At 35.8% G+C, this 15,925-nt stretch overlaps 1 protein-coding gene across 3 annotated transcripts in view; it reads left to right on the top strand.

The window, feature by feature from the left end:
• ube3a (ubiquitin protein ligase E3A) overlaps positions 1-15,925 on the top strand; it is a 114,898-nt gene that overhangs the window by 54,645 nt on the left and 44,328 nt on the right. For all 3 annotated transcript variants that reach the window (XM_039744690.1, XM_039744688.1, XM_039744689.1), the window contains exons 4-5: positions 8,618-8,762; positions 10,072-10,277. In XM_039744690.1, coding sequence (XP_039600624.1) covers positions 8,618-8,762; positions 10,072-10,277 — 351 coding nt within the window. The remainder of the gene's footprint in view (positions 1-8,617; positions 8,763-10,071; positions 10,278-15,925) is intronic.

The following is a 15,925-nucleotide window of genomic DNA, read 5'->3' as shown; positions in this document are numbered from 1 at the left end:
AATCTCCAGTATGTCCTGAATGTTCCCTGGAGTCTCCTTTACTGGGGTTTTCTTTGTACATCTACAACAAAAGCCATCAATGGAAATGTCGATCAGATGTCCAAAATAATTTTTAGCTATTTGGATTGGAAGTAGGTAACACTATACACTTAAGTTCCTCTGGTTTATTAAGAATTTCACCTATCACTCCAGATTAAACCTAACCTCCCTGTAGGGAACATTCATTTCTTCACTTGTACTTAATTGTATCGTATTTCTCCCACTGTTGATGAGTAGGAGAACATAGATTGATTGGTCTAAAAATCAGCTACCACTTTATTAAGTCTAGTAATATTACTGTAGGACTGTAGTATCTACCATGCAAAAACCTTAGGTACTTAAATGTTTTATTTGGAGAATGATTTACCATTAGGAACAAACTGACCAATTGTAAAACCCATCTTGAGAATCTGCTGTTTTTTGTGCAGTTTTCTTTGTTTATTGTAATATGGGTCTGTTGTTTAAGTGTTGAGATGATAAGAACATTCCATTTTTGGGATTTTGGGGCGTTATACTTTAGGGAGTGTTACCCTTCTTGAGGTAAATACAGCTTAATGGAACACAGCATTTAATTTGCTTTTTATGTATATACAGTATATATACATACCTACATACATACATACAGTGTGTGTGTGTGTGTATATATATATATATATATATATATATATATATATATATATATATATATATATATACACAAACACACACACACACAGTGAATCCCTTTATTAGTTATGCTTACTAGTTAAAATTTGCTTGATTCTTCGAACAATCAATCTTATACCTAGTTCGATGCATATAGAGTGCAGATATGGTCAGATGATTTAGATTTTTTATTTAAACCAGTTACTAGAATGGTTAAGAATTGTGATCTTTCTGAGTATCAATTTGTTTTCATTATTGGTGTTAGTTGTGGCTTTTGAGACATACCAGTCTGTAGAGTTTAGAGAGAATAGTTTAAAAATAACAACCTGCAATTTATGGCAGTTACGAGGCGGGTATCAAGATTTGTCAATCTTCATTTTATTTAACTTTTTTTTTTATTATTTATAGCCATGTGTAAGCCCAATGACATGTCTTAAAGTGTTTTATACTTTTATATATTTATGTATTTCTATATTAAAATAAACAGGTGGTGTTCATTTTTTTATTGACAAAAATCAAATATTGTGGACAGATTATAGGCTTATTATTCAGTTCCCTTTACATGAAACTTTTACTAAAATGAGTAAAATCCATTAAATTGTTTGAGTACAAGCAAAATTTAAGTGCACAAAACATTTATTCGTAATACAAATGACATTACCAAAAAATCTCCAACAAATTATGCTTGTTTTAATTACAACCTACAAGGGCTGCAACTGACAATAATTTTGATAATAGATTAATCTGGCAATATTTTGTCTATTAATTGATTAGTTGGATTGTTAAAAAATAAATAAATATTTGAACTTAAACACAAAATTCATGAAATGGAACGTTTACCGAATAAGCAGTTTTGAATACAATTTTACAATTTTTTTTTAATGAACTACTTGTCAATATTTTAAACAAAATATAGGTCTTTATACAATATATAATAATTGAAAGTTTATAGTAATAAATAGAAATAAAGCATGTAGTTGCACTTCTGACTCTGGTTGTGTAATGAACACATTACACTTCCCTTAAAAACAACTTTTCAATAAATTAACTAAACTCGAAATTTGACTTGTGTATTCAGAAACACAAAATTAAACATATTATTTAAGTTTTTTTTTACCCCCAATTTCTGTGAAAGAGAAGCTTTACTGGCAAAGCATCATGTACATATCTAACCACCAGATGTGTACAGTCTGTGTTTGAAGTTAGTTCAGCACAGTGAACATCATTGTCATATGTTGGCAGAATTTCTAGACTATTTTCCTTTAATAGCTAAACAAGCAGTTTCATTTGTGTGAAACTTGGTCCTCCCTTTACTATATAATTTTTCAAGTTTATTTTAACTGAAAGTTCATATCTTTCTGCATTATCATTTGTTTTTTTTTGTTTTTTTTTTGTGTCAGGAAACATTTTACCTCTGCAGATTCTTTGGCACATTTGCTTGCAACCAGCACACTTTTGCAGCTTGCCACATGTAATTTGCTGGTGAAAGTGTGCTGTTAGATTTGCAAATTTTAAAACTGTGTGATCCTAACACAAAATCTGTTTTATTGGCTATACAAGCCTTGCTGCTGCAACACTTGCACATTATCATGTTTTCTTCCAGATTGTGTAAAATCTGTTTGAAATCCAACAGCTAGCTAGTTTGTAACTTTCGCTTTTCCACTATGCTCCCGCCTTTGTTACTTCAAATGAGCAATAACGCCTTTCAGTCAAGGTTGATGTTGATTCACCACTGCACTCTTGCTGAGTTTTTGATTTCCTTTGCACACATGACTGTAAAAAAATTCTGCTCAGGCAGGGACTTGTTTCTTAGCAAATATTATTTATAAACACAAACATTCTAATGTTACATAAGAATGCAAGCGTGTAATGCAGCACTATAATTTACCAGAGTGACTACATCATAAAAAGAAAAACAAAAATATGACCTAAAACATCATCAGATTTTCACTCAAGTCCTAAAAGTAGATAAATAGAAACCAGTTAAACAAATGAGACAAAAATATTATACTTGGTCATTTAATTATTGAGGAAAATGATCGAATATTACATATTTGAGTGGCAAAAGTATGTGAACCTTTAGGATTAGCAGTTGGTTTGAAGGTGAAATTAGAATCAGGTGTTTTCAATCAGTGGGATGACAATCAGGTCATGAGTGGGCACCCTGTGTTATTTAAGCAACAGGGATCTATCAAAGTCTGCTCTTCACAACACATGTTTGTGGAAGTATATCATGGCACGAACAAAGGAGATTTCTGAGGACCTCAGAAAAAGAGTTGTTGATGCTCATCAGGCTGGAAAAGGTTACAAAACCATCTCTAAAAAGGTTGGAGTCCACCAATCCACAGTCAGACAGATTGTGTACAAATGGAGGAAATTCAAGACCATTTTTACCTTCCCCAGGGGCCTCATGAATTAAATGGTGTGTACGCACAGGAATGATGCATAAGAACATTTCCACGTTCAAATCGCGATGTATAAAACCTAAACTTGGCGTAAAGCCATGCACATTTCCACGGTACCTCATACCCTGTCGTACGCAAGTTCTCTGCTTGGTTTTGCAAACTGGCAGCACCCAGCGTCAAAGCAGTGCTACTGTTCCTGTGTGGTTTATATTTCTTTTTCAGATCTACATTCCTGACTTGGCTTTATAAATACACTGAAATTAACCGCATATTGTTTATTAGTTTAATGCATCTGATTGTAATTAACCTGTAACAATATAATGGTCCACAGAATGGTCAAACTATTCTAAATACCATAGCTGCTTTAGCGTTGTTACTCTCACTACACCTTCTTCTTCTTTCAGCTGTTCCTGTTAGGGGTTGCCACAGCGGATCATCTTTTTCCATATTACTCTCACTGCACCACTTGGAGCAGCTGATCGGAAAGAGAATTATTGGTATACAGCATCAAGCACATGCTGCCTCAGCCATGCTTCCTATTTGAACTGCTTCTCACACGACAAACGCTTCAAAACCTTTACTGTACGGACCTCACGGTTCAGAAAGAGTTTAATCCCAAGACCTCTAAACGTACTCCATCATTCCATCAACTGCTCCTTGTAGAACTGTTTGTACTTATAAGTACAATTGCGTCACTGTAAACTTGCGATACATTTATAATATTACACAACCTGAGCCACTTTATAAAGCAAGTATTTACATATGAAGACAATACCATTTTTAAGATGAAATGCAGCAAAATATGTTTATTATATTATACAGATAAAACTTTATTTAAATAATCTATATTGTTAATAATTAAAGGACACTGTCACTACGCTAGCAAGGATCTGGTGGCTGTTCACGGATTGTTCCTGAATGCCATGCTCTGTTTGCTTAACTGGGACTGGCTTGAAGGATAGAATAATTAAACGTTTACTATGAAGATATTTTGATGTTCCTTAAAAGTTTTGAAGAATCGGCATTATAAGCTTACAGATGGCTTAACGTCTATTACAGAGCTGATTGTGTGGCGATTGGGTATTTGGAGAAAGGAAAGAAAGGACAGAAATTGGATGTTAGTACGTTTGAAAGAGACAGTACTGCTGCAATAAATTATTTTATCGAAGGTCACTCACAATCACTGCGCCACCGTGTTCCCAGGTTTAATAACATGCTTTAACTCCTATCATCATGCAAATGATATAATGTATACATCTCAGTATTTTAGTTATTCAGAGAGCTGTAATATCATGAATGTAATGGATTCTGTGTCCTGTCGGGTAAGAGAAAGCCTGTTTAAGAAGCACGTAGTGATTCACACACACAGAGCACATAGAAGATCAAATACAAAACAAACCATTTAATGTACTACTTACGATGGGATTTGAGAAACTAGTAAATTAAACGATTTTAAGATTAAGTTTATGGTGTTATTCTTTAATGACAAAATAAACTACGCGATTAAAGTGGAAATTTCGAGATTAAAGTTTTGAGCTTTTTTCCCCATTGTGTCCCAATTTTTTTCTCTGTACCCTAATAAGCCTTCATATGACACTCAGACGGTGGGCTACAACTCGCCTTTTTACAGTGACTTTGATATGTGACTTCTTTTTTATTTTGGGTACTGTACGAGTTTCTCCAACTCGCTATGTCACTCGATCAGGTTCCTTTTCTTGTTTATACCACTGTTTAAACCAACAAATAGTACATTTTTCCTTGCCTCCACTTGGTATTCCCTGAAATTGTTCTATTTTTTTTCTCATGGTTTTGCCATTGTCTTTTCACAGAACACTGAGCTTAAGGGCTATTAATATTGATTTACATATTCAAAGAGGCGTAATTCTGGGAGGAGTTGGGGCGGGACAGCAGGCGCGTGCACATGCGTTACTTTCCACGCTGAAGGGATTTATGTAGCGGAAGAACTTGGAAGTTTGCATACGTACAGATTCCTGCATCTGGATTTTTCTGTGCATACACACATTCCCGCTTTTGTGCTTACACCATGTTATAGTGTGAGTTCTACGCACGGTGTTATACATGAGGCCTCAGGAGTGGTCGACCAACAAAGATCACTTCAAGTGCAAGGCGTGTAATAGTCAGCAAGGTCACTAAGAACCCCAGGGTAACTTCTAAGCAACTGAAGGCCTCTCTCACATTGGCTAATGTTCATGAGTCCACCATCAGGAGAACACTGAACAACAATGGTGTGCATGGCAGGGTTGCAAGGGGAAAGCCCTGCTCTCCAAAAAAAAATGCTGCTCATCTGCAGTTTGCTAAAGATCATATGGACAAACCAGAAGGCTATTGGAAGAATATTTTGTGAATGGATGAGACCAAAATAGAACATTTTGGTTTAAATGAAAAGCGGTATGTTTGGAGAAAGGAAAACACTGCATTCCAGCATAAGAACCTTATCCCATCTGTGAAACATGGTGGTGGTAGTATCATGGTTTGGGCCTGTTTTGCTGCATCTGGGCCAGGACGACTTGCCATCATTGGTGGAACAATGAATTCTGAATTATATCAGAGAATTCTAAAGGAAAATGTCAGGACATCTGTCCATGAACTGAATCTCAAGAGAAGGTGGGTTATGCAGCACAACGACCCTAAGCACACAAGTCGTTCTACCAAAGAATGGTTAAAGAAGAATAAAGTTAATGGTTGGAATGGCCAAATCAAAGTCCTGACCTTAATCCAATCGAAATGTTGTGGAAGGACCTGAAGCGAGCAGGTAATGTGATGAACCCCACCAACCTCTGTTCTGTACGGAGGAATGGGCTAAAATTCCTCCAAGCCGGTGTGCAGGAATGAGCAAAAGTTACCGGAAACATTTAGTTGCAGTTATTGCTGCCGAGGGTTCACACCAGATACTGAAAGCAGGGTTCACATACTTCAATATTCAATCATTTTCCTTAATAAATAAATGACCAAGTATAATATTTTTGTCTCATTGGTTTAACTTGATTCTCTTTATCTACTTTTAGGACTTGAGTGAAAATCTGATGATGTTTTAGGTCATATTTATGCAGAAAACTTTCAAGCACAACTGTAGATGTCATCATCACTTAAGTAAAAATGCTAATTATAACCTAGATTTTTCAGAATGCTTTTGGTTTTTCCCCTCTGCAGATTGGTAGTTGAGAACATATCTCTTCTGAATAAATGTATAGTTGTCTAATCTATTGAGCCTTATATAAGCATTGTAATGAATTGTGGAAACCAGTGAAATAGTGTGTTGTTTTTTTTTTTATTCTAACTTCAGTAGCACTAACTGAAACAATCTTGAACAGGGTGCCAGTTAATGCAGGGCCCATTTATGAACACACCAACACAAAGCCAGTTTGGAATTGCCAGTTAAGTAAACATGTATGTTTTTAGAAATGTGGTAGGAAATCAAAGGTAAAAACTGGGAGAATCTATAAAATCCACAAAAGAGGTTAAGCTCTGCCCACTAAGCCATCATGCCAAGAAAAATGTTACTGATGCTTCTTATTTTGATACATATACTGTAGTTACTATTGAAAAAAAATTACTTATAAAGGCAATCAAGAAAACATTCAATCTATTTATATAACATTCAGTCTTCGTATAGTACCTGTCATAGGAAACACCATTACCAGCACCTTGTCTACCCCTAGCCCTAATTTCATGTCTTTGATTGAAAACCCCAGGCATTCAGAGGTCACTGTTTCATTAAGCACTTCTACTTCATTTCAAAATTAAATGAAACAGGTGCATTAATCAACCAAAGCTAACTGACAATACTGTGTAAAATGACTGTCATTTATCGTCTGTCTTCTGTCCTAGCCTTAATATCTGAGATGCATCTTGCCAGAAACAGCTTTTAATTTAGTATTCTTATGTGGTAATTGTAATGATGTTCTAGTAATGAATAAGAGACAACTTTACAATACTGTACTGGGAGGAGCAGCCTATAAAGAGCAGTATAGGATTATGAATTTTATTTTCAGTTTTTAATTGAACATTTTTTATTATACTTTTTCTACTCAGCTGTTTCTAAATATATCTTTCCCTATCTAGAAATACAGTTTGAAGATATTTTAACCCTTTGAGAGTTTTTTGCATTTCATTTGAATTAAATATTTGTATGTCAATCATTTTTTAACATCAAGAAGTAATTTACAAGTCATGCACATTTAGAGTTGTATTTTTTGTAATTTTAAAACAAAAGACTTGTTTCCCTCCACTGTATATTAAAGCACAAGGTATTTTCAGTTGTTCAAAACTTGTTGGTAATTCTGGACTGTTGGTTCATATCTATGTTTATCTGTGACACTGAGAAAAGTGTAAAAGTAAATTAACAATAAAAATTAACCTTCCAGTATATTTTCATCAATTTGAAACTGAAAATGTAATTAGTTTTAAAATCATGTACAGTGGAACCTTAGATTGCGAGTAACTTGGCTTGCGAATGTTTTGCAAGACAAGCTAAAATCTTTTAATAAATTTTGACTTATATACGACTATATTTGACTATAAACGAGCCATGTCTTGCAATATGAGTAGTACGTATGCGCTTTGTCTGCCAAACGCCACGTGATCACAACTGAGCTAATTGTTCTTCTGTCTCTCGTTGTGGGATTATGGGTAATCATCCCCCATTCTCCATCTGAGTCGGCATGCCTCACTCATATAGTCAACATCCGTACAAGTGTATACTGTTTACTATAGCATGGTGACCACATGTGTGTGTTGTAACGTGTGAGTCCCTGTCTTGCACCCCAAAACACGAAGCTGAGTCTCAGTGCTTTAGCGACACCAGCTTTATTCAGCTTGAAACAGGAACATAACAGTTATTTATTGTAGCGGGATCTGCCACTAACTATACACAGACACAGCAGTCAGGCAGGGTCGGGACCAAGTAGTATTGTGCCCTGCCAATTTATTATGTTCCTGTATTACCCATCAATGGCAAGCGCTTATAGCATGTCCGCGATCTTTTCAGATTCGCTTTTACGGCGAACTGCTACAGTGCTTGGAGCCTGCAGTTGCTTCGGGGCGTTCTTCCGCCTGTCGTCACTTTGGGTGGAATCCCAAAAGAGTTTAGAAACTCACTCACACCAGCCATGATTCTTTTCCAAGTGCAGGTTAATTTGTTTTATGTATTTTTACTTTATATTTTGTATTATTCATTTTTATATGAATAGTTTTGGGTTATGGAACGAATCATCTGAGTTTCCATTATTTCTTATGGGGAAATTTGCTTTGATATGCGAGTGCTTTGGATTGCGAGCACGTTTCCGGAACAAATTATGCTTGCAAACTGAGGTTCCACTGTATTTGTTTATGTCTCAAGGTTCAATTTAGTGTAAAATACATGTGAGATAGACAAAATATTATCCTTACATTATTCATATGTTGAAAATAAGCCAGCTAAGTGTTATCCTTTTGAAAATGTCCTTTGTCCTGTCTATCTTTTATTATGTTGCCTACTTACTCCTTGGTTTCCTTATTTTGCTACATAGCTGGAGATGATTGCCATGGAAAATCCTGCAGACTTGAAGAAACAACTTTATGTAGAGTTTGAAGGCGAGCAAGGTGTTGATGAAGGAGGTGTGTCCAAAGAATTTTTTCAACTTGTAGTGGAAGAAATATTCAACCCTGATATAGGTAAGGAGGTCTAGTTTCTTCTAAACCATGTTAATAAAACACAATAGCATAAAAAATATCTAGAACATGGCATCTAGTAGTTGTCAACTAAATTTCTGTATTTACACTCCGTAGACAACAAACTGCTTAAATGAAACATAGCTTAAATGCACCACTTCCATCATTTATGGCTTTCCATGAGACAGACACTTCAGTAATAATAATGGGACAGTTTAATAATGCCGAAAATGCAACCTTACCTCTGTAACTGTGAAAGACCTTTTTCATATTCTCAGACTTGGATACTAAATTCTAAATAAGACAGGTATAAACAAAAAGTTGCATTTTTGTGCATAATAAACAGTGTTGTAAAAAACCATGAGGTCTCCCAGTAAGGATGATGCACAGTATGGTGTCCAGTCCAAGAGCTCTGAGCTTCTGTGCTAGTTTTAGGGGAATCATTAAACTGGAAGCCAAGCTAAAATCAATAAATTACATTTTCCTGTAACTGTGCTTTCACCTCCTTATTCCTGATTTCAGTATATGACACAGTGAAATTAATAATTTGTTCATAGTTAACTAGTAACATTGACATTTTATTTTGTTCAGTTATCACCAGGTGTGGTGTTGTACAGTTTTTAAAATTTACAACTGGGCAGGGGTTTTATTTGTGTTAGTACATCTGATTTTAGGTTTATATGTGGCCTTGTGTTTAATTTTTTGAGGTGTGCTACCTTTACATTCATCAGATTTGAAGACCATAATATTTTAAAAACATAGTTTCAAAGCATTCTTTAAAGATTTTAAATGCAACTTTACTTAACCTAAAAAATGTTAATAAACAACAAGTGGTATTTGAGTGGAGTTTTGTTCAACAGATTCCTGCCCCATACCCTGTAAGTATTATATAACAAGTATTAGTATGAGTTAAAAACAGTAATTTAATTTTTACAATTGATAGTTTTCCTATCTTCAAAGTACTACATCGTTAGTTGTAATATTTATAAAGCCTGCTTTTCAGACATTTTCTTGGTCTTTCCCAAAGATTGTATATCTATATTTTTCATGTTTTTGATGTTATTTTTTAATCACAAAAAAGTATTACATTGCAAATAAAAATGGTTGTACCTATTTAATGCTACTGTTGGGTTTGTATATTTCAAAAAGGTATTTTAGATGAATGCAGTGCTTTAAATATTATGATTATTGTACACTGTTATAATGTTATACATAAATGAACTTTTTGGATACCCTAGTGGTATACCAAAATTATTTAGTCTATAGAGTTTTGTGCTAAATGTATTAAAAACTGATTTTTTTTTCCCCTCAGGAATGTTCACATATGATGAAACAACAAAATTATTTTGGTTCAATCCCTCCTCCTTCGAAACCGAGGGTCAGTTCACACTGATTGGCATTGTGCTGGGACTGGCAATCTACAATAACTGCATCCTGGATGTTCACTTCCCTATGGTTGTCTACAGAAAATTAATGGGAAAGAAAGGAACATTTCGTGATTTGGCAGATTCCCATCCGGTAATACCAGGGTTCCTTTTTCCTAATTTTGTTATGTAATAGTCTTTTCATGTGTTATTAATTATTGTATAATGGTATAGTTCATAATTTTACATTAAGTCATCAGTAGTAGGGGGATACATATCTTAAGACACATTTACATTAGGTTTAGAAGAGAAGTACCTCTACAGGTTAGCAAGACGGTAAACATATCTATGGATTACATTTATTGCAACTTATGTATATGTATTTGTAAGGGGTGCTCAAAAAGTTAAGAGTCTGAAACTGAAAAGAGTATTCTGTGGTTCTGATTTTGTAAATTGCCAAAGCTTAGCTCTTGTGCACTAAAATTTTCGAATTGCAAGTTTCAACCATTTGTGATTTATAGTATATTTTTTTGCTTCAGATCCAAGTCGGTACCTATTCTAACTACAAAATTAGGAGCAAGCTCCCAATCCCTTATTTGAAATCTTGGGGCCAAATAAGTTTGTGAATTTGGAATTTTTTCAGATTCTGGAATGCCTCCAGACTTATAGTTTCTCTGCCATGGGTATACCCTGCAGGTGTGTTCATTCTGGCTTAGTCAGCATGTGCGCATGAGTTTGTTTCCTTCATATACCTTCATTGCTTCTCTTAATTATGGTAACCTGGCACAATTATGTATAATATATTTGTAGATAGTAATCCACAAAAGGAGAAAATGAGTCGCATGTTTTAAAACTGTTTTTTATTCCTAAGCTTTCAACAACCTTGCAGTTGTCATCATCAGAAGAAAATAATTAGACACATAGGAATCAAAGGAAATATATAGCAAATGGTGTATCAATAAGATGGAGTTCGGAGGGAGATCATAGTCTTTTTTTTTATTATTATTATTTAGGTGTCTTTCTTTTTAAGCTTCCGACTGCTGGGTTCATGTCCAAGTGTCTGTTAATGACATTTTTATTTGACAGCCATGATTCAGCCAGCTCTCTAGCACTCTTAGTATTAGCCTTGAATTTTACTTTCACCGTGTCCCAGTTAAACGTGTGTCCGGTTGAACTTGTATGTGTGTATATCTTCCTTCTGACAGTGTTGTAATGTTCTTGTATGTGTTTTGCGAGTGTTTTTAGATGTTTGTCCCATGTATACAGCTGGTCATGCACTGCATAGTGTACTGTATACTGCATTCCCTATCTCTGATGCAGATTTCAGGCATTGGACAGCATCCCTGGAGCAATTTTCAGGATAAGGCCCTTGATCAAAGGCTCAATGGCAACCTTCCAGATGCCAGCAGAAATCCTTAGCCACAGATTGTATTGTCAAATAAATTTTTTTTATAGATTTTCTCTTAATAGGTCAAGATGAAGACTTTTTAGTCACCCCTTGTTCCAATCACCTGTATTAGGTATTTATATATATATAAATCTCCTCCGCAAACCTCTTGTCTAAAACATAACACATTAACGATAAAAGAATATTCTGTATTTGCACAGTAAAAACTCTTGAAACCCTCTTTAAACCTTGGCTTGCTGTATTGAACATCATACATAAATAGTTGTTAGGTTTATTTGTCTACTGCTAAAATTGACTAACACACCAAAGAAAGAGTAGCCATAACATCTATAGTTTGTTGATATTTAAAATTGGTATTGAGTTGTTTATCTATTTAAATTAACAGCTCAAAATTTTGTTTTAATCAACAATGTATGTTTTTCATTCTCATTTTTGCCTTGATTCTGGTTAACATTTGATAGTTTTATCAAAGTATTATCAGTAATTTTGTTTTTGAATATGCATATTTTAGGAAAAATTGTAAATGTTATTCCCAAACTGAAAAAAGAAAACACAGTTGGAAATAACATACCTGACAAAGGCTATACAGCTGAAATATTGTGTTTGTAACCTTCTTTCTGTTTTTGTAGTGTAGGAATAACTTCTTTTTTTCCTTTTTTAGATACAGGCCATTAAAGCCCTACGTTAACTTCATACACATTTTAGATGTTTAATTGTGTACTTTAGTTCACAATTAGAAGGAAGTTAGTGTTGTCTGGTGGCTAAATAAGTTGATTTCTTGTGTTAAATTAGTCTTTAGGGCTGAAAAAGGCTGAACAAATAAATTCAGTATAAGCATGCTGATGTGGGACATGTATATTGTTCTAGATAGATGACAACATGACTAGAACAAAATGTTTTTGGTATTTCTATCAAAAAATGAATCTACAGTATACTAATAAAAGGCAAAGCCCTCACTGACTGACTAACTCACTCACTCACTCATCACTAATTCTCCAACTTCCCGTGTAGGTAGAAGGCTGAAATTTGGCAGGCTCATTCCTTACAGCTTACTTACAAAAGTTAGGCAGGTTTCATTTCGAAATTCTATGTGTAACGGTCATACTTATGTGCATATATATGGCCACAGCCTGCAGCTCGGTCACCGTGTTAGGCGGAGTTGCATCCCTCATCATCACGCCTCCCACGTTATTGAGTGCGTGCCCATATAAGGCCGCCCGTCAGCGGCAATCGAATAGAAACACTCTGCCGCAAAATATTCGTGGGTGAAGGGCTGTGCTTATGCAAATGAAGATGAGATGGTCAGGGTGGTGTTTGGCACAAACTCAGCAAAACATCGACAGAAACTTTTAAGAGCCAGGTCTTAGCTAACATTAAGTAAAGCTGTGGACATTGCACAAGATAGCAAAAGCACAGCTGAGAACCTTCGATGCATGTACTCCAAGCGGCTCACAAACTGACTGTGAACGCAGTACACAGAGAACAAGGAAGAGCTCCAAAGAGCGCTGAACAAAAAACGCATTATACAGTTGAGATGGCAGCAAAAGAATATGAAGCAAGTGACGCATACAAGCATATTCATAAGTGCAACTACTGCGGAAACAAAGCACGGTGTAAACCGTAAGTTTAAATTAAGTTTATAGACACGCTGCCTCTGGTGTTTGTCATGCCTACGACGAATACGATATTCGCGAGATACAAGTTTAATGAGAAGACGCGGGATATAAACGAGACTTGGCTTCACTTTTTAACGGAGTTAAAATTGCTAAAACGGAGTTAAACTTGCTGGTGAAGGACTGTGCTTATGCAAATGAATAGGAAAGCAAGGTGTAAAGCTTAACTTTAAATTTAAGGAGAAGACGCATTGCCGGGTCTGAGCTAACGTCGCACGAGATAGCACAAGCACAGCTGAGAACCTTCGATGCATGTACTCTGAGTGGTTCACGTGAACTGACTGTGAACGCAGTACGCAGACAAAAAACAACAGCTTCAAAGAGCGCTGAACAAAAAATGCATTACACAATTGAGAAGACAGCAAAAGAATATTAAGCGAGTGATGCATACAAGCATATTCATTAGTGCAGCTACTGCGGAAACAGAGCACACGGTGGAAAAAGTCAATGTCCAGCTAAAGGAAGACAGTGTAAAAAAAAAAAAAAAAAAACCTGTGTATGCAGTGTGTGATGCCTCAAATATAGAGGAAGACGAGCTGTTTATTGATGCAGTAAGAAAGGAATCGATGAATGAAACCTGTTATCTTTACAGCGGTTGACAAACACGGAATGTAACTTGAACACAACACATACTCCAAATACGAACCTGATTGAAAGAAATAATGATAATCAAATCCTTGATGAGTTCGGCCCTCCGGTTGTAATATGACCAAGCTGTGCGCTGAGCTTACTCTTGAGCATGCAACGTACAGTTGGCCATGTGAAAAGTAATCTTGTCTCAAATCTCACAGCTTGGATTGCTGCTGTCATAATCGTTTTGAGTTTCATGGTTTGTTTTAGTTACATTAGTATTTGCAAGACTTGTGTTGAAGTGACATTCGGCATCTGTCAAGCGTTGTAAGCATACAACCGGTTTCATCGATAACTTTGCATCCAGCTTTTGAGAGTTTAAACATTCATAAACATCAAAGTGTCCACTACTCAGATCGTCACCTGTGAATCTAAGATGTTTAAGAGACATTGGCGGTTGTCGAAAGGTGTAAAATATTTGGCCATTTCGGTTCACTTGAAAGTGAGAACCAAACAATTCAGCGGCAGCCATCAACTCACATGCAGAACCATAGGTGAAGGGTTTAAGCATTTCACTCTTATAGTGCTCCTGTGTAGTATAATTATCTCTTGTACCGTCATCAGTCCACACCTTGAACCTGTCCCAGTCATTCAATACATAAGACACAGTGTTCCTCTGGATATCAAGAGTGAGCCTGATATGGCTGTGCAATATGTAACAAAGAGAATGGAAAAGGCAGGTGCCACCTCCGGGCATGGGAACCACTCGGTAAGTGACAGTTCTTTGATTGATGGTGATCACCTCGATAGACATGTTAATGGGGTTACGGTTGGAATGATAAAGGAAATGGGTACCTGAACAATGTAAAGTAAGTCTAAAATACCTACACAATAACTATAATCACAATTAACGAACAATAAAACAGCAGAGAATCCGTGGATTAAATAAAAAGACTGTAGTTATCAGCAGGGAGACGTGAATCCCGTGGCGAAGCCAGGAAGGGAATGTAGAGACTGGAGAGATGGACAGCCTTATATAGGCAGGCAGCCAACAACGTGGGAAGCGTTGGGATGGGGGACCCAATGCTGCCTCACACGGTGACCGAGCTGCAGGCTATTGACATATATATGTATGTAAATAGGATTCAGTTAGCGTTGGGAACCCGTGTACCAAATTTCTTGAAGATGGGCCCATTAGTAACAAACACCATTAGAAAGTTCAATATGGCAGTGGCGTCATACCACCGAAATAAGTACGTACATCGGTTTCGGTTAGTGCAGGGAAGCCGCCTACCAAATTTCGTGAAGATGGGGCCATAAATAAGAAAGTTCAATATGGCAGACTTTGTCGACCATTATGACCGTTGCGTGTAGAATTTCGAAATGAAACCTGCTTAACTTTTGTAAGTAAGCTGTAAGGAATAAGGCTGCCAAATTTCATCCTTCTACCTAATTGGGAAGTTGGAGAATTAGTGATGAGTGACCGATTACATTGATGCACACATCAGAGCTACAGAAATGTAACAGTCAGAAGAAAGCGCGTTGCTACGACTGATTGGAGGAAAATTTCATTTCAAAAGACTACCCGACGGAAGCCTTGATAAAAGCGTGGTTTTGTGCACATATATATATGTAGATGTATATGTATATATATATATATATATATATATACATATATATATATATGTATGTATGTATGTATGTATATGTATATATGTATGTATGTATGTATGTATGTATGTGTATATATATATATGTATGTATATGTGTATGTATGTATGTATATATATATATACACATATACATACAGTGCATCCGGAAAGTATTCACAGCGCATCAATTTTTCCACATTTTATTATGTTACAGCCTTATTTCAAAATGGATTAAATTCACTTTTTTTCCTCAGAATTCTACACACAACACCCCATAATGACAACGTGAAAAAAGTTTATTTGAGGTTTTTGCAAATTTCTTAAAAATAAAAAAACTGTTAAATCACACGTACATAAGTATTCACAGCCTTTGCTCAATACTTTGTCAAAGCATCTTTGGCAGCAATTACAGCCTCGTCTTTTTGAATATGATGCCACAAGTTTGGCACACCTATCCTTGGCCAGTTTCACCCATTCCTCTTTGCCGCACCTCTCAAGC

This window comes from Polypterus senegalus, chromosome 2 (assembly GCF_016835505.1).
Source record: "Polypterus senegalus isolate Bchr_013 chromosome 2, ASM1683550v1, whole genome shotgun sequence".
Classification (NCBI taxonomy): Eukaryota; Metazoa; Chordata; class Cladistia; order Polypteriformes; family Polypteridae; genus Polypterus; species Polypterus senegalus.
This window is presented reverse-complemented; position numbering and strand designations above follow the sequence as displayed.